The sequence below is a fragment of the Rhinolophus sinicus genome, chromosome 18 (genome assembly GCF_057876585.1).
Source record: "Rhinolophus sinicus isolate RSI-liver-muscle chromosome 18, RSI-T2T, whole genome shotgun sequence".
Classification (NCBI taxonomy): Eukaryota; Metazoa; Chordata; class Mammalia; order Chiroptera; family Rhinolophidae; genus Rhinolophus; species Rhinolophus sinicus.
The window spans coordinates 12,723,387-12,741,456 of record NC_142518.1 but is presented as its reverse complement, the minus strand read 5'-3'; the positions used below and the strand labels follow the sequence as shown (position 1 = coordinate 12,741,456).

Genomic DNA, 18,070 nt, shown 5'->3' with positions numbered 1-18,070 from the left:
GAAAACCCCTAGTGAAAACTAAGAGGCAGCTCTAAGACTGGTGTTGGAATTGAGAAATTGGGTGACTGTATTGACTGGACAAAAAAATCCATCTACAAGTCAGTTGGTTTCTAATTCTTTGCTTCCGGCAAAATTGAAGGTCCCCTCTGAGTTGTTTGCTGATAGATTATTAAACACAGTTCTTGATGATGCTAGACCACTGTCTGAGTTTTGGTGTATAACTTGGAAGAAGTTTAAAGAATTCTTTCCATTTTCATCTACTTCTACTTATGCGAACAAAGTTTCTTGGCACTTAACATCTATAAAATGAAAAATAAGAAAAGAATCGATACCAAATCATGTTACTCTGGTGCTAAGTAATAATCATCCACATATGCATGAAGTATTTTGGGGGGAAAAAACAATAAAACTCTACTTTTTTATGCTTATAAATTATCAAAAAGTGTGTTATGTGTGTATACATATGTTTTGATCATTTGTATACTAATAATAATGATGATGATAATTCCATCCAGAAGAAAAATATTTGCACTTAGAGCCTTTTGACTTCAGGAAATAAAAAATCATAAATTTCAATTTATATGCATTTTTATAGCATAAAAAGATGATAATTGACAAAGGACAAAATATACTAAATTAGAATAAAATTCGTTGGAAGTATGATGGAAATATAAATTCAAGGAGAGGAAGGGAATGATGTAAATTTTTCAACTGTTAAAGAAAAGCTTATTCATGATCTTTTTTAAATGAACGATGGTGGTTAAGTTGCTGTGGTATTCAAATACATATTGAATGTATTTAAAAGAACAAGAGAATTATATTTTAAAATATCAATATTTAGATTATAGCAGAAATTATATCGTAAAGTTTTGTGACTAAAACTTACAAAAAACTTTAGATGTGAATTTAAGATGTGTGAGGGGTACATGGGTTTTCAAAATTATTTTAGGAGGTACTTCTTTCCCACTCTTCCAGTCTGAAGACCACTGGCCTGATAAATATATCATTCTACACTTACCTAACCATTTCTATGAGTTAATTCCTAGAAATAGAATATCTAAAGTTGCACATGTTTACGTTTTGTGATTGGTATTGCTTGCCATGGCTGTTTTGTCTCCTCCTGTATCCCCTTCCCATGCCTCACCCAGAGACTGGCTGACAGTGCTCGCTCAGTAAATATGCGCTCAGTGAATGGACTGAGCATGGGTGAGAAGAAATACCTGATGTAGGGCTATGATAGAGACCTTTGCTGCCACTAGCCACAGGTGACTATTTCAATTGAATTTAAATAATCGCACTTAACCACATTCCACGCACTCAGTAGCCACATAGGGCTAGTGGCTACCATATTGGATAGTATAGATATGGCAGGTTTTCGTCGTCACAGCGAGTTTTAATGGATAGTGCTGATTTAGAGTGATTATACTTCCATTCTCAAAACTATCCCTATGACTGGCATGCAGTAGGTATTTAATAAATGTTTGAGTAAGTGAATGAATAAATCAACTCCTCTCTTCCTGTCTAATTCTTGAGCTACAAGTTTCCATGTAAACATTACTTTGTACTGCATAACCAGACATTCTGTTAAATTGCATAACTCCTTCCATTTCTTGCCAGCGATGTCCTTAAAGAAGCCATCCCCTTTTTGTCCTTATAAAACACATTTCAATAAAATAGAACAAAGGCAGGGTTTTTTTATCAAAGCATGCAGTGGTTTCTTCACAAAAGAAAATTATTTTTCCTAGTATCTTTTCTCATTCTTAATGTTGAAACCAATCTCAGAATTTACCATTGTTCGAATGAGAAGTAACGTCAAGTGTGCCTGCGGTCTGTCTGGTGCTCTGTAATGGAAAGAATTCCATGGACATGAATCTGAATGTGGCCCTGTTCCTTTCTGGTTGTGACCTTGAGCAAGTTGTCTAACCTCTGATTCTCCCTCTCTCCCTTTATAGAATAGAGCAGTGCCTACAGGGCCTGGGTTTTGGGGAAGGTTACATGAGTGCCCCTGTGTGAAACATGCAGTACTAGGGTGGCTGAACAGTAACTCAAACCTCTTTACTCTCAGCAGCTTGTGTCTTGCAAACGTCACACCTGGATTATAAATGAAAACACAACAGCTAATCTGCTACAGCCTTACACATTTTGGAGGGCTTATTTTCCTGCAGAAGCTGATCATTGCTCAAATGAGAATTTTTCGGTTGGGGACTCAGCTAACACAGGTGTTGATTTGACCCATAATAACGGACCCATCTTTGTAATCTATACAGATTTTCCACACTAGTCACATGATTTACGAATGAGGTGAGATTTCGGCCTGTCCAGACTGCCTTGCAGAGGAAGTACTTGCAACCCTGCAGGTTTAGGGTTTTCTCATCTTCAATCTTAAAATAAAAAGTTTTTTAAAATTGAAATTTAGCTTTACTCTTTGATCTCTGTTCTCAAATCCCACAACTTCATCAATGGTATAGAAAACAAAACTCTACCTGTGTGATTTGAAAGAGTTTTCACATCATCTCTCATTCACAAAACAATAACCCTCCGAAGCTGATAGCTCAGATCATTCTCTGGTTTTTGTTGTGTGTGTTTTTCCTTCTGGTGGAAAAACTGAAGCCCAGAAAAGTTGTTTGCTAATTTATTCAATAATGTATTGAACACGCACCTCAAGCCAGGAATAATGTTAGGCGTGGGACAGGGGTAACAGCTACAGCTTGTTCCCTGGCTCGTGGGGGAGACAGATAGATCAGCAAGGAATGTCTGTGCTGGGTGCTAAATGCTGAGGTTGGAGTGATGTGTGACTAGGGGAGCACTCAAGCCAGCCTTTAGGGTACACTCTGGCTTCTTGGAAGAGGTCCCAGGTGTCCTAGCCAAGCCTTGATGGCCCCAGGGGAAGAGAGGAGGGGGAGGGGAGGATGTCACCAGAGGGACATAGTGACAGGTGGGCACCTGCCACGCAGCGAGGGCCTTGGCCCTGGTAACGATTGCGACTTCATGGGAACTTAGGAAGAACTTAAAACAACAAAGGGACAAACTCAGATCTACACTTTAACATCTCTCACTGGTGGCAGCCTGTGGTGTGGTACGGGGCTTGGAGTGAGAAATCTGTTATGGCGGCTCCAGGCAAGAAGTTCCAAAGCTTTAAAAATCCTTGACAAGGGCGTGGAGGAGAAGGGGTGGCTTCCAGAGATACTAGGGGGTAGTGACATTGCCAGGCTTCAGCGGAAGGGAACTTCCATTCCAGGGTTCTTTCTCGAGTCCAGAGCAGCAAGTACAATGAATAAACAGCCATGCAAGAGCTCACAACTAGTTCCTTTGATGACAGCTGGCTTGTCTCAGACTTTTGACTGTTTCTCCTCTGTGTTTTCAGTGGAGGAGCTTTAGGTCACCTGTGGTCACTGGTACCATCCCTGCCATCTGTGGAAAATGAGCCCACATTTTCTAATTGAACTAAATAGGGTGTGACTGAAATTCATGGAAAATGGGCAATTTCACATGGCATGAAGAGTCAGAGGCCTTTCCAAGCTGACTCTGTGTCCAACGTGAATTATCCCTGGATGTCTGCAGAGGGCTCGTCTTCCAAGCATCACAAAAGCCAAGAGCCTCTCATCCTTATGAAACTAACTTTTAAAAACTACCCACCATTTGCCCGTTCAATAGTTTTGGATTAGCTTATGGACATTAAAACTGTTTTTTAGTAAGAGAAAAACTCCCCAGCCAGGCTGAAAAAGCTCCTATCAAGTTTCAGCCTGATTCATTTCAAAACCACCATGAAAATTGGAACATTTTTTTCGCACCACAATGGATTAGTCATGGAAATTCTGCCTTAATTTCAGCTACCATGGCCACAGTCATGAAAGCGTGCTCTGGGCCACTGAAAAGTTAGGTTGTAGTACTGAAGAGTTTCCCCCTTCACTGACAGAAAGCAGAAGTGTGTTGCAGCTCAGGGTCTGAGGTTCCTTTTTCAGCAAGTGACCTCATACTTGGTGCGTCTTTTTCTTTCTGGCAGTTTGGTTTTGTTGTTGTTTCCAAAAAGTGCTTTGATAAGCACAAACAAGAAAGTTAAATGTAGTTGAATATGCATGAAGAAGTTAAGAGCCGCTCCCCCTGCAGGACTCTGGCCCTCTTGAGTGACAGACAGATGAGGCAGTCTTTTTGGCCATCTGTCGTGGAAACGCTGGCTAAGTGTGGCCAGGCTTCAGCATGTGCGGGTCTTTTTAGTGCAGACCTCAGCCAGTAAAACAAAATGGGCCAGCCAAGCTTTCTCTGCAGCCGTGGCACAGAACGCTGCTGTCTCATGTCCTGCCACTGGCCACCTCTGCAAACTGTACTCCTGGAGGCAGAGATTATTCTTGAGATAATTCGTTCATTCGGTGGCTTGTGCAGTTATTCGCTTGTTCCTTCATTTACAGAATAGTAAGCACATTTCCCTCCAGGAATGCACTAGATATTGGGAGTTCAAGGATGAGTTCCTGCCCTCCTGGGGCTCACAGTCTAGGTGCAGGAGACAGACACCCACCTCTGAATTGTTTGGGAAGTGTGATTTATTACAGACTGCCATCTCACACTGTCAACCCCTCAACTCCCAGGGCGACTTCATTCTCTCAGTGGGCCCAGGAGGGTGAGCGGGGAGCAAAGATGGAGTCCTCCCTAGAGTCCGGCAGACATGTCCTGGGTGTGAATTGTCTGTCCCTGCGCCCCAGTGGATGTACCAAGTCCATTCCAAGGAGGCCTGAGGCTGTCCCACCTGCTCCCCTTGCTCCTCACAACCCTCTCTCATGCCACTCTGCGTTCTGAGTCACCTCGCAGGCCTCCTTCTCCAGCTGCAGTGTTTGTGACCTGTCACCAATCACCCAAGCTTTCAGTTGCCACTTTGATCAACTGCTCTGGCACGTTTGTTGCGCCCCACACCAGGTTAGCACTGCCCAGCCCAGCCATGGAGGACCCCCTGCGGATGAGCCTTACTCCTGATAGCTCACCCGGCAGGCTGTCTACTCACAGGCCCTAGAACTCCCCATCACGCCCCTGGTGGCCCCGGGCCCCGCGCTCTCTCCTATTCCCTGCGTGGTCAAGTCTTTACTTATCCCTCCTTCGCCTCAGCCCCCATCCCTCCTAGAGCAGTGCTTCTCTACTTGGCTGCGTGCTCCTATCACGTGAAAACCTCCCCGTGCCCAGGCTGCACCCCAGTTGAATTCAGCCAATCCCCGGGGTGGGATCCAGGCATGAGTCTTTTTCATTGTCCCCGTGGTTCCACTGTGCAGCCAAGGTAGAGAACTGGAGTCACTTTGCCTTTAATTGTTCTGCAGTCACTTCACCCTGCTCAGGTGTTGTCTCCAGAGCTTGCTTCCCTTTCCTGGACAGAGCCATGAAATAGGTGGTCCCTCTCAGCCCCTGTGGCACCCAGACGAGGCCCTCCGCAGTGCATTGTTCGCTGGCACTTTGAACGGCCCTCTCCTTCCCCTCCTCCCCAGCTGCCTGCTCAGCATCTGCTCCTCAGTTTTGCGTCCTCTCCCCTCACCCTCGGGCTTCCTCTTTGTGCTTGCTGTCCTCCGCAGCCAGCCTCCCTCCCTCAGCAGACCTCCCTGTCCTGGGCCTTATTCCCTGCTCCCTATTGGGGAACTGCATGGAGAACCTGCTAAACCCATTGTATGCAGAGTTCATACAAAGATATTGGCGGATACTTTTCTATCAAGAAAAAATATCAGAGTGCAGAATGATTTGGCAACTAATCATCCAACGATAAGGGACTGAGTCAACAAATCATGAATTGCAATACAGTAGAAGATTATACAATAATCAAAATGTTTATGAAAAAGTTTTAGAGACATGACATATTATGTGAAGTAAAATAAGCAGAATGCAGTGCTACGTATAGTGTGAACTAGACTATAGAGAAAAGCCTGGAGGGTAATATACTGAAATGCTAATAGTTGTTACCCCAGTGTGGTAAGATTATAGTTGACTTTCTTTTGTTGTTACAATCTTTTGTTTTAATTTTTTTAAATTACACATTGAGCATGTATTACTTTTGTAATCAGAGAAAACATGATTTTAAAAACGTTCATTAGGCGGATATTAATGTCAGTTGATGGCTGTTGGCATCAATTCAAGAGTGTAATGGGGAATTTCGTTTTCAGACAACATGGAATTAGTAGAGGTGAGTCCTGAGGTGTGGTTGGGTGCAGAACTTTTAGGAAAATAAGATTCTCTTAAAGAGAAGGCCTCTGAGAAGGTCAGGCCAGTGAGCTGGCTCTGGAAAGGCCCACGTAGCAGTGGGGGTCTTGACCCACCCTTGAGCCCTGCTGAGCAGGCAGGCAAGGTGGGGCCCTTTAGGAGCCTGACACTGGGGTGCTGGGTGCTGATTGGCTCCGTCTTGGCCTCTGAGCACCACTGATAACGTAGTTTTCTTTGTGCTGTCTCTGCAGATGGTTAGCCTTTGTTTGTACTTGCCTTGCCCTGATAATATGAGTTCACCGAGTAATTATTCATTCACCAGGTGGTAGAATAAAGTCAGTTCATATAATCCCAGGTGTAATGTAATGGTTTGTCCTGATCAGTCACTTGTGCTTGGTTTTGCATATAAAGGAAATAGTTTGCAGACAACACCTGCCTGTTCATTAATAGAATAAAGCCATCACACAGCCAGAACACTTTTTATGGCCATCAACAAAAGAGCTCTCCTCCAAATAAGGAAGGAAAAAAAAACCCACATAATTTTTATCTTTTCTGTCGTGAACCATCATAACTGCAGTTACAGGTTAGGATGTTTTCAGTTGCAAATAAAGAACATCGGATTAAAATTGGCTAACATGACAGAGGGTTATTAATTTCACGTGGCAGGAAGTCTGGGCACTAGATCATTCCAGGGTTGGTGGATGGCTCATTGAGGTTGTCAGTCATCCAAGGTCTTGCTTCCACTTTTTTTTTTTGCTCTGCCATCCTCAAGATCTCCAGGAGCATTGGCCGTGACACCCCTCATGGTCATAAGATAGCTGCCACAGCTCCAGATATCCTATTGGTACACAACAGCACCCCAAGCAGGAAAGAAGAAAGGGCGGCAACACATGGCCTTCCCCTCACTTGCCTCTCTCTACCTAGAGAGGAAATCTCTTTCCCAGAGGCTCTCAGTAGACTGCCTTTTATTTTTCAGTCACTCAAATTGGGCTACTTGGCCATCTCTAGACCAATCACAGGCAAAGAGGGGCAGGATTGACATCATTGGCTTAGACCAAACATAGTTCAGCCCAGGGACGGGGCACATTGTCCTGAAACAAAACTGGGGTCTGTTAAAGGGAAAATGGGGAGTGGCTTGGGAATGCAATGCCAAGCATAGCATATGAAACACAGTATATTTGTCAGGAAGAGACGGTGTTGCCCCTGTCACAAGCAATAATGGGTCTCAGGGTTGACACCATCCTGCCAAGCCATTCCTTCATGCATCACACACACATCTACACTTCTGTGGGGACAGAGCCCCAGAGAGCAGTTTCCAGGCTCTTGGCCTCACATAGAAAAGTGCTGGCTCAGGTAGTAGATGGTCATCAGCTGTGACTAGTTGGCCGTCAGCTGTTACCGATTCACCATTGGCTACTGATATAACTGCCGTGGCTAAGGTAGCAGCAAAATGGGGGCTAGTAAGAAGATGGTGGTTGAGCTAGCAAGAGCGGATTGCAGTTAGCACGGCGGATTGCAGCTAGCAAGTGGGGTTGGTTGACAGAGAAATGGACGGCAGGTTGCGGATAGTGTGGCTCCTGCCTCCTGTGTCTCCAACCCAGACGCCAGCAAGAATATAGTGGTATGACTCCCCTATCTATGGCTCCGTGGGTGTTCCTTTTTGGCCTCACCATGTCCTATGTTCTTATGTGGGGAGCGGGACAGGAGACCCCGCATGACACCCTGCATGACAGCTTCATTTGTAAATCCCCAGAACTCTGTAGATCCAGGGAACTGCTTGGTCTGATCATTAGTTGGAGAGGGTGGCAAGGTGAAGGCAGAGGCCTTCCTCCTGGACACACACCAAGTGCAGTCATGATCTGCCTGAATGATTCTGGGTTCATCTGAGATGTCAGTCATAGGGGTGTGAGCTCTCTGAGGGCAGGCTCATGTCTGCCGTCCTCACGGTGTAGCCTCGGTATCAAGCTCTGTGTGTGGCACAGAGTAGTTGCTCAGTCATAATGGAGTAAACGAATGAGGAGACCTGTGACTGAAGAAGAGAATGTGTCCACAGAGTGATGCCTCTGGGAAGAGAATGGTGCTGGGCTCTATGAATTGTCTGGCAAGTAGAAGCTTGCCCTCCATCTCCAGGAGTTTATGGTCTAATGTTAGGCTGAGAGCTGATGGCCAGAGGGCCGTGGTACCAGAGGGGTAGCCTGCCCTGCCCTCTTCTACCGTGTTTCCCCGAAAATAAGACCTAGCCGGACCATCAGCTCTAATGCGTCTTTTGGAGCAAAAATTAATATAAGACCCAGTATTTATTATATTATATTATATTATATTATATTATATTATATTATATTATATTATATTATATTATATTATATTATATTATATTATATTATATTATATTCCCAGTGTTATATTATAGTAAAATAAGACCTGGTCTTACATTAATTTTTGCTCCAAAAGACGCATTAGAGCTGATGGTCTGCCTAGGTCTTATTTTCGGGGAAACACGGTATTTTGGAATCAGTGATCAGTGTTCACATGTTAGCTTGTTAAACCAAGGAGGAAATGATTATTCATTTGGTTTGAGTCATGTTTATTGGATGACCAAAGGATGTAAACAGCCTCCTTACATGATGACGTTTAATCCAGGCGTAAAGGATGATTATTAAGGAAAATAATGTTATAAGAACCTTTCCTCACTCCTACGGTTGCTCTTAAAAATCTGTTTCCTTTTGTTTTAGACCTAGAAGGTTTTGACTCTGTGGTATCGTCTACTGAGAAACTCAGTCACCCCACCACAAGCAGACCAAAAGCCACGGGGAGGCGGCCTCCATCCCAGTCCCTGACGTCCGTAAGTGTCTCCCCACTTCTCCACAGCCGAAACGCAGGAAAGGTTAGAGATTCTAGGTAAGGACTCTTCTGCAAGTGGCTGAGTTGAGGACGAGCGGGAGAAGGAGGTCATGAGATACACTGCTGACGAAAAGTGATTTCAGAGTCTTCTGGACTTGAGCAGCATTCCTGTTTGTTCTTCGTGTATCTGTCAGCAAGGTGGGCGCTCCCTCTTTCTTGTCTCTCCTCCCGGACTCATTCTTGTTGGAACCTGAAATGAAATTGGTAAGAAAAAAAAAAAGTCATGTTTTATGGTGGGAAGGGAGAACGAGGTTGGTTTGGTCTGTAAACAAAACAAAACTTGACTAAAGAAAGATCTGCCTCTGTACAGCGCTTGGCAGTGAAAAGCCTTTTTCTCCCAAAGCCCTGTTATCGGCACACCTCCACAGAAACCCATGCAGGCCTTCTGGAGAGTTTTATAAAAACATAGGAGGCACCTGATCACATAGGAGAGAGTGGTCAGAACACTCCAGATAACCCATAGAAGTTTTTTTTTGTTTGGGTCATTTTGAATAACTTCTTTTCTCATTGGAAACACGTAACACATTATGGTACCAAATTTAAACAATGAAATGCATGCAGTAAGTTACTTGTAATCCTGCTCCCCAGAGCTAAGAACTGTTAACGTCTTGCTGTACCCTTGTCTTTTATTTAAAACTCTATTTGTATATATATAATTATTTCTTCAAAAATGGGATCACATAGTATATGCATTGTTTGAAATGTGCTTCCCCCGCTTACATTGTGCACCTTTCTCCCCAGTCATTGCACATTCTTCCGTAATGTCACATTTAATGGCTGCCTCCTGTTCTAACCTGTGAATACACGAGAGCTTATGTAGCCGGTGCACTATTATTAGACATTTATGTTGTTCCAGTTCTTCTTATGAACACTGAAGTGAATGTCGTTGTAGAAAAATCTTGATGCTTCCACAAGCAGTGTGTGTGTGTGTGTGTGTGTGTGTGTGTGTGTGTGTGTGTGTATCCCTCCCTCCCTCTCTTCTCTATCTATCTATCATCTCTCACATTGACTCATCCTTGTTGGGAATGCAGGTCTAAGGCCTTATGACCTTCACCCAGATACACCAAGGAATTAACCTTCCGCAAGTTTACCAGGACACTTTCTGTGTTTACCCCCTCACCTAATGGGTCATAATTTAGAAGAAAAAGAATGCCACTTCTTTTGCACCTCTTCTTTCATATCTTCTGAGTCTGAAAGTGTGGTTTAAGTCATCCTATTTTTCCTCTTGTATGAAACAGATCTATGTATTGACACCTTTTTGGGAGAAAAGTTGGAAAAGTGCCTTACTTTTTCACTCTTACAGAGAGTACTGTGTCAATACCACCTTCTTTGCCCTCTCCCTCTCACCTTCCCATACCTCCCCAACATGCCTCACGCACACACAACCTATGTAATTGCTCCTTAGTATCTCTGTATTTAACATTGTAATCCTAGCTCCCACATTTTCTCTATAAATCCTTCATCATGTTTGTATTCCCTCCAAATTCTTGCCAAATTTTCAGGACCTAGAGGGCCTTGAGGCATCCAGAATTAAATAGAGAGAAATACAAATTATCATCTCCCACCCCACCCTTGGTCCATACATCCCATGTCTGGCAGTTTGTGTATATTTTGGGGTGCAGGGAATGGTACCTCATCTTCACTCCACGTTTAGACTACACATTTGTTCATTCACTCAACAAATATCTATAGACATCTGTCTCCTATGGGCTCAGCTCTATGCCAGGTACCAAGACTGCAAATGAGAATGAGATGTACAAGGTCCCTGCCTGAAGGAAGCTTATGGTACAGTAACTCAAAAAGTTTGGCATTTTATATGGAGCAACTTTATCTGCAGACTTAAAACAACAGGATACATTTGTGCTTTAAAGAAGTACAATTATTATTCCCTCTTCCATTCATTGCCATCCATTGCCATATGGACGTTGAATTGATGTTTACTCTTCTTCCAATTAGCACTGTAGATTTTTCATAGCAAAATAAGATTAGTGGACATGGACATATTCCTAAAAAGCCATTGGAAGGAATGACTGAGGAAATGCACCAGTTATGACTCCCCAGCCTGGGGCCTTTCACCCTAGTTTGAGCTATTTATGTTTACAGAATTCAAAGAGCAAGCTTTGATTGGCAGGTCATGAACCATAGGTTATATAGGAGGAAACTGGCTTTTTAAATAAAATCTCGAAAGGATACAGGCATTGCAAGGTGGTTAAGCAGTTAAGCTTAGATTAATAACAAAGCTTGGTTGGTGGGTATTATTCTAGGAATTGGATTTTCAGATTAAATGAAGATTAACAAACAAGACCTTTTAATTTTAAAACTTTGCTTAAAAATTTCCTAAATATATTAGGTTTCTGCCTTAGTAGAATAAACAGAAGAAAACGAAAATAGTATTTGTAGATGTGATTTTTCTATAATGGTGCCAAGTGGGGACTGCTTCCCCACCATCGCGGTAGGAGGCATAGAGATGACGCTGAATATGAGCTCACCCAAAGCAATCTCTAGAGGAGTCTTCGTTTAAAAAGATTCCTTGCCCTCGGAACTCTTTTCACTTGTTTTGCATTTTCCTAAAATAGGAAAATTCTAGCACAGTAATCATTTATGACCAAGTGAATTCCAGTGAATTGGTTCACATTCATCCAGCTTTTTGACCGTCACAGTTCAGGCAGAAAGGGTAGGAGTGTTATCTCCATATTTTACCAAAAGATGCTGCCATTCTGTAAATATACCTTAGCAAAGATAGAATCCAGAATGGATGTTGATTGTCCATGCAAGGAGGGCAAAGATTTAGCAGCAGGTACCAAATTAGGTGTGAGCTTGCTGTGCTGGCAGGAAGGCTGTACGGGGGCTGTAGGGGGGCTATAGAAACACTGGTGACTGAACCACAGGCCTGGTGATCCCTTGTCCCTGGAAACAGTTTCCTCTTAGACAAGTCATTTTCGGCACTTCACTGTGCAGCAGATTTAGTGACCCCGGAAAAGGATCAGGAGGAAATGGAGGGAAAGCAGGTGAAAGGCAGCCTCCTCTCAACCTGTGTGTCCTTCCCCACTGGACTACTGTGTTTCCCCAAAAAGAAGACCGGGTCTTACATTAAGTTTTGTTCCAAAAGACGCATTAGGGCTTATGTTCAGGGGATGTCATCCTGAAAAATCACGCTAGGGCTTCTTTTCTGGTTAGGCCTTATTTTCAGGGAAACGTGGTATCAGCCCCGTGAGAGCAGGGACTGCATCTGGCGTGTTAAGTTCAGTACCAAGCTCAGTGCTTGGCACATGGTAGCAAGTGTTTCCAGAAAGGAAGAGGCTCTGAGGGATGGAAGGGGCAGGAAAAGATGGATGACGGATGGAATGACCGATGGGCATCAGTGAAAAGATCCCATAGAAATATCCCTGGTGTAGGAAATCTTGCTTCTTAGTCCCAGTTCTGCCACTATTGCTAGTGCACAGATAATAGCACACTTTCTGCCTCACGGGGTTATAATGGGGAGACAAATAAAAGTGTCAAGTGCTTTGAAAAGCATACAGCATTGTGTTAACAAAAGCTATGTCAGCTAAGGTGTAATTCTGACAAAAGCTTTTTTTTTTTGGCTTTATCCAGTCGTCCCTTTCAAGCCCTGATATCTTTGACTCCCCAAGTCCCGAAGAAGATAAAGAGGAACACGTTTCGCTCGCACACAGAGGAGTGGACGCGTCAAAGAAAACTTCAAAGACTGTTACCATATCCCAAGTGAGTGACCAGCCATGGTGTGGGCGTCCCAACAGCACGGGATCCCTGCCTTTTTGTATATGCTCTGATGATGAGTTATAAACCAAACAAGGATAAACAGTTCAAGCTGCTGTAGCAAAGTGATAGATTGGGTGGCTTATTAACAGAAATTGATTTCTCACAGTTCAAGAGGCTGGAAGGCCGAGATCAGGTGCCAGCATGGTCAGGGTCTGGTGAGGGCTCTCTTCTGGGTTACAGACTGCTGACTTCTCGTTGTATCCTCACATGGAAGAAAGAGGGTGAGAGAACTTTCTGGGGTCCCTTTTATAAGAGCACTAATCCCATTCATGAGGGCTCCATCCTCATGACCTAATTACCTCTCCAAAGCCTCACCTCCAAATACCATCACATTGGGGGTTAGGATTTCCACATATGAAATTTGGGAGGATACAAACATTCCGTCCATTTCAACAGATAATGCAAGTTTTTGTCATTCTTTACTGACGGTGATTACTTTAGTACCAAAATCCAGGAGACATATTACAAAGTCTCCAAAACTGGACAGAATCCCTGAGACACAAGTTCTAGTTGATGATTTCCCATGTTTTCTCTTGTGCTTTGATCTCCTCTTCATACTATTAACCACACATACACAAGTGCCCTTGCACACCACCACCACCACCACCACCACCACCACCATCACCATCACAACAGCCAAGACAACTTAAAAAGCCTAGAGGTGTCTAGAAACAATACATTAAATGTATTAAATGTTGTGCCCTTGGCCTACAGATCTTGACTTTTATGTTTGAAACTGGTAGTGTCGCAAATGATGGTTGGTAGCTCATGAATTTGAGTAACTAATGGGGATCTCTTTAAAGGTGATTTGGATTCATTTATTAAAAGGATAAGTTTATAGTCTAAAGCATTTTAATTTCATTGCACACCCAGGGGATAGTATAGCTATTTTAAGTTATTGGCTTATGATAAACAAAGAAGACATTGTTTTGCAAGTACATGTGGCTTATGAAGGATACCCTTACAAGTTCTGTTCTTCCTATGAATGTGAACCAGGATTTTAAAATTTGTGCTAAGAGAACCCACTCAATTGGAATTATTTTCTATAAACACTTGCAACTGCTTTCTGTCTAAAAGTAGAAAATTGCAATCATCTTTAAAGGCACTTGAAGCAGGAATTAACACAAGGAAATCAAAGATTATGTGGGATTTTCCTTCTCAGAGATTTAAAATTTTACATATATAGATTTTCTTTATAATCTGGTACAGTAAGCAAAAATATGATCCCATAAAACAAATCAATTCTCAAAACTGAAGCATTCTTCCTTTTTATAAATGGATCCCATTTGCAGAAATTGGATTTAGACCTGTTTTTTCTGGTGACTAGGTATACCTGTAGTCGTGTTCTCTCTGTCATCCCTGGGCTGTTTCTACAGTGACATCTACTGGTGGGCACTGGCTCCTCATGGCTCTGATATCTACATTTCAATCCCATTTCACTTCCCTGCAGTTGTCATGCTGTTTATTGCTTCTAGAAATTCCACTTGAACTAATTTGGTGAAAGTGTGTGCGTGCGTGCGTGTGTGTGTGTGTGTGTGTGTGTGTGTGTGTGTGTGTGTGGTGGCCTACAGCCTGTGAGGACTTAAAAAAGTATTTGTTAGCCAAAATGTGCCAGAAGAGCAGGTCATGTCGGAAATGCTGAGAAGTGTTTATTCCAGAACTGCCTAGACATCAGTGAGTGAGTGTGAGGATATTGGTGGGTTGGGGGCAGAGGTACATGAGGACTCGGGATGCGGAAAAGTATGAACCCAGAAATAGGAAAGAGATGAAGAAAAGGACAGGGGAGCATGAATTTTCAGACTCGGGCAGCCAGTCATGGTACCAGGCTTGAGGGTCCAGCTGATGTGGGAGAGGATTGAATCCCACTTGTGCCAGTTACTAGGCTGTGAGACTTGGAGAATTTCTCAGCCATATCCCTGAGCTTCCATGTCCTGCTCGGTCACACGTGTGTGCCAACTGATCATCATTTCAATTGTCTAGCTGACGTCCGGTATGGGACCAGTGCTCCATAAATGTCAGTCCCTCTTCCCTCTTACTAGAACTCTTACAAACAATAATCACGGGATGGCAGATCGCTGTCTCTGGCAGCAGAAAGCGTTTTTCCTCAATGGTAACTTGGCAGAGAAAAGACGAGCAGGGAGGCTGGGAATGATAGCCCATCTGCTTCTGGCTCACTCTGCCCAGTCTCTCCCTCCAGCACAGCCTGACTCCAGACTCTGCCTCCTCACTGTGCCAGCCAAGCCCCTTCTTGGCTCCCGCCCTGGGCGCCTGCTGCTGGAGGCAGTCCCGGCTGTGTGGTCCAGCTTCACCACCAGTGTCGACTTCCGCCTGTCACTTCCCCTCACCTCCCAATGTCCTCCCCACCTGCTTACATCTCAGCTTCCTTTGCTACCGCCTCCTCCCCTAGGCTTGCCACGTGCCCTTCTTTCCTCCTACCCATGACTCCCAGTGCCCTCCTGGCTTCGTCAGGACACATCTCCATCAAGTCTCGTCGGCCTGTCTCCTCCGTCTCCAGCCTGGCCCTCCTCTGGCTCTTTCCATCAGCATATCATCCAGCTCAGGGTCTCCCCCCTTTTGAGAGTAAACAAAACCCTTCCTTAATCCTGTCTCCTCCCGAGGCTTCTCTGTGAATACACCCTCCCTCCCATCTTCCTTCCTCAGCCAAATTTCTGGAAAGAGAGTTCTAAACTTGCAAGCCACACCCCTCACCTTCTGGTCAGGCACTGAGAGCCTTGATCAGGTTTCAGTCTCCCTTGCTCCACAAAATGGGCTCCCCCAGTTTTCCTCTCAGCACCCTTGACCCACTTATCTAACCATTTTTCCTTCTGAAAACTCCTCCAGGAGACTTCCATAACCCAAGCTCCTTTTCTAGTCTGACTTTGCCCCCCTCTCACCACTCTGTCCCAGTCCTCAAGGGCTCTCCCTTCCCTCTCCACCTCTCCAATCTGGGAAGTCCCCAGCTTCCATCATTGAGTGTTACCACCCCCATGGCTTCTTCCTCTGACGATTTCTCTGGCCCACCTCCCTCTTTCAGTTGTTGGCTCTGCTCACTAGACATGTCCCCTTGGCTATCCCTCAGGCTCCTAAAAGTCACTGTGTCCAAAACAAATTGTTATCTGGGCCTTCAACCTGTTCTTCCTCCTGTGAAAGGTACAACCTCACTGCCTAGCTCCTCTGTCCCCGCCCTTGGTCCATCCCCGCCCATGTCCCTAGGTCTGTACCTCCTCCTCACCCCCTGCAGCCTGTTGAGGAACACATCGCCATGGGGTGCCTGCTCCCTGAGGGCAGGGACTGCATCTCTTGGTTGGATGAGCCTGCCATCACCACATCTCTTCAAGCTGTCTTCTCTCTGTTCTCTTGACACCACCTCTGTCAAACCCTCACCACTTCTAGCTTTCATTGTATGAGAGTCTCCCAGCAATTCTCTGGCAACCTTTCGGTTCTTCTGCAGCCAGAGTGCTCATTAACTTGGCACGCAATCTCTGTAACCCTTTCCACAAGCCCTTCCACCTCCCCAGCTGTGGCTCTCCCACCCTACGTCTCTCCTGCACCCTCTGACACTGTAGCCCTGTGAACAACTGCTTCCTGTGAGTGCGTTTCACTTGGTTTCCTGCTCCGAGACCTTTTCCCTCCAACCAGCCTTCCTCTCCTGGCCGCCTCCAAGTCCTCCTCCTCCAGGACAGGGCTGTCAGCTCCTCCCAGATGCTGTCCCTCCGGGATGGTTCATCCCTTTTATGTACTTTGGTGGCTCTCTATGCTTCCCTGCCTATGTGCAGTCTTCCCCCTCATCTGCAGGGTGTTGGTTAGTCTGTCTGTCTACACCTCACTGGGTTCTAAGCTCCTTGAGGACCAAGCAAATGTTTTGCTCCCTTGGAGTTTTCAGAGCCCAGCAAGTAGGTGGGCCTCTGGACATCTACATTAAACAGCCAGGAATTACCTGGCCAGAAAGGTGTTCAGGTTTAAAACACACAGTGGGGAGGCACTTGAAGGGGGGATGCCTGCACCAGGTTGGCCCTGGGTGCTTGTGGGTGAGGGAATGAGTGAGGAGTACGTGGTGGGGGGGCAGTGATGTAGATGGGAGGTTACTAAACACGAATCCCTGGTCTGAGGCCTCTCTGCCCTCCCTTATCACAGGTGTCTGATAACAAAGCACCCCTGCCACCCAAGCCAGGGACCATGGCTGCAGGTGGCAGTGGTGGGCCAGCCCCTCTGTCCTCGGCGGCACCCTCCCCCATGTCGTCCTCTTTGGGACCATCCGGACACAGAGCCAACTCCCCGTCTCTGTTCGGCACGGAAGGAAAACCAAAGATGGAGCCTGTGGCCAGCAGCCAGGCAGCCGTGGAGGAGCTAAGGACACAGGTTCGCGAGCTGAGGAGCATCATTGAGACCATGAAGGACCAGCAGAAGTGAGTGTCTGGCGCGCCTTCTTCAACCGCCTCCCGGGTTGCTCTCTGCTGGGCCAGGGCCTAGTCTGCAAGCCTGGGTCCCAGCCGGCCCTGAAGGGTGGGCTGGCCTCCCCGGTGACAGTGGCAGCAGGGTTGGGAGGGAGTATGAACCTCAGAGGCTTCATTTAGCTCGGCTCCATGTGTAACTGGACCTTCTGCATGCAGGAAGGGCACGGGCTGCCTGAGGGATGTACAGGGAAGAGTCAGTTAAAGGGCTGACGTGCTCCGCAGGCTGCGAAAAAGAAAGATCTTTAAATCCCCATGAAATGCATGTGTCACTTCTTCATAAGCCCAACAGCCAGCTTTTCCTCTAACATCACAAAAATTGCAATTTCTGCAGTTAGCTGCCCAGTGTAGTAATTGGCTTACATTTAGGGGCTGTCATGTATGAAAAGATGTAGGGAATGTTTAAACCCAAGACTTTACATTCAGCAAGATGTTCTCCCCGTGAGACTCAGGGGGCTCGCTCCATCATGCCTACATACATGCTCTCTCTGCATCGCTAATCCTCAAGGAGCACTTAGATGGGAAGAAAGGCTTGTAAGCAAACATAAATATCACATGTAAATATTACCCAGGATGCCGTATGCAGTGACAAACTTGCTGGTAAAAGGATTGGAAGTCAGGAGGTACTTATCTGAATAAACTGAGGCTCAGAGAATTTAAGAATCAGCTCTTTCTTGGGGGAACGGGGGTGGTGAGGGGAGAGGTATCTCAAGGAAATGTTACCTGAGGAAGATTTTGAAAGACGATCTAGGATTGCCAAGAGCAGAGCA

At 45.2% G+C, this 18,070-nt stretch overlaps 1 protein-coding gene across 7 annotated transcripts in view; it reads left to right on the top strand.

Annotated features, from left to right (window-relative positions):
- SH3KBP1 (SH3 domain containing kinase binding protein 1) overlaps window positions 1–18,070 on the top strand; it is a 321,649-nt gene that overhangs the window by 297,618 nt on the left and 5,961 nt on the right. For all 7 annotated transcript variants that reach the window (XM_019755429.3, XM_074323349.2, XM_019755427.3 and 4 more), the window contains 3 exons: window positions 8,901–9,010; window positions 12,664–12,792; window positions 16,984–17,255. In XM_019755429.3, coding sequence (XP_019610988.3) covers window positions 8,901–9,010; window positions 12,664–12,792; window positions 16,984–17,255 — 511 coding nt within the window. The remainder of the gene's footprint in view (window positions 1–8,900; window positions 9,011–12,663; window positions 12,793–16,983; window positions 17,256–18,070) is intronic.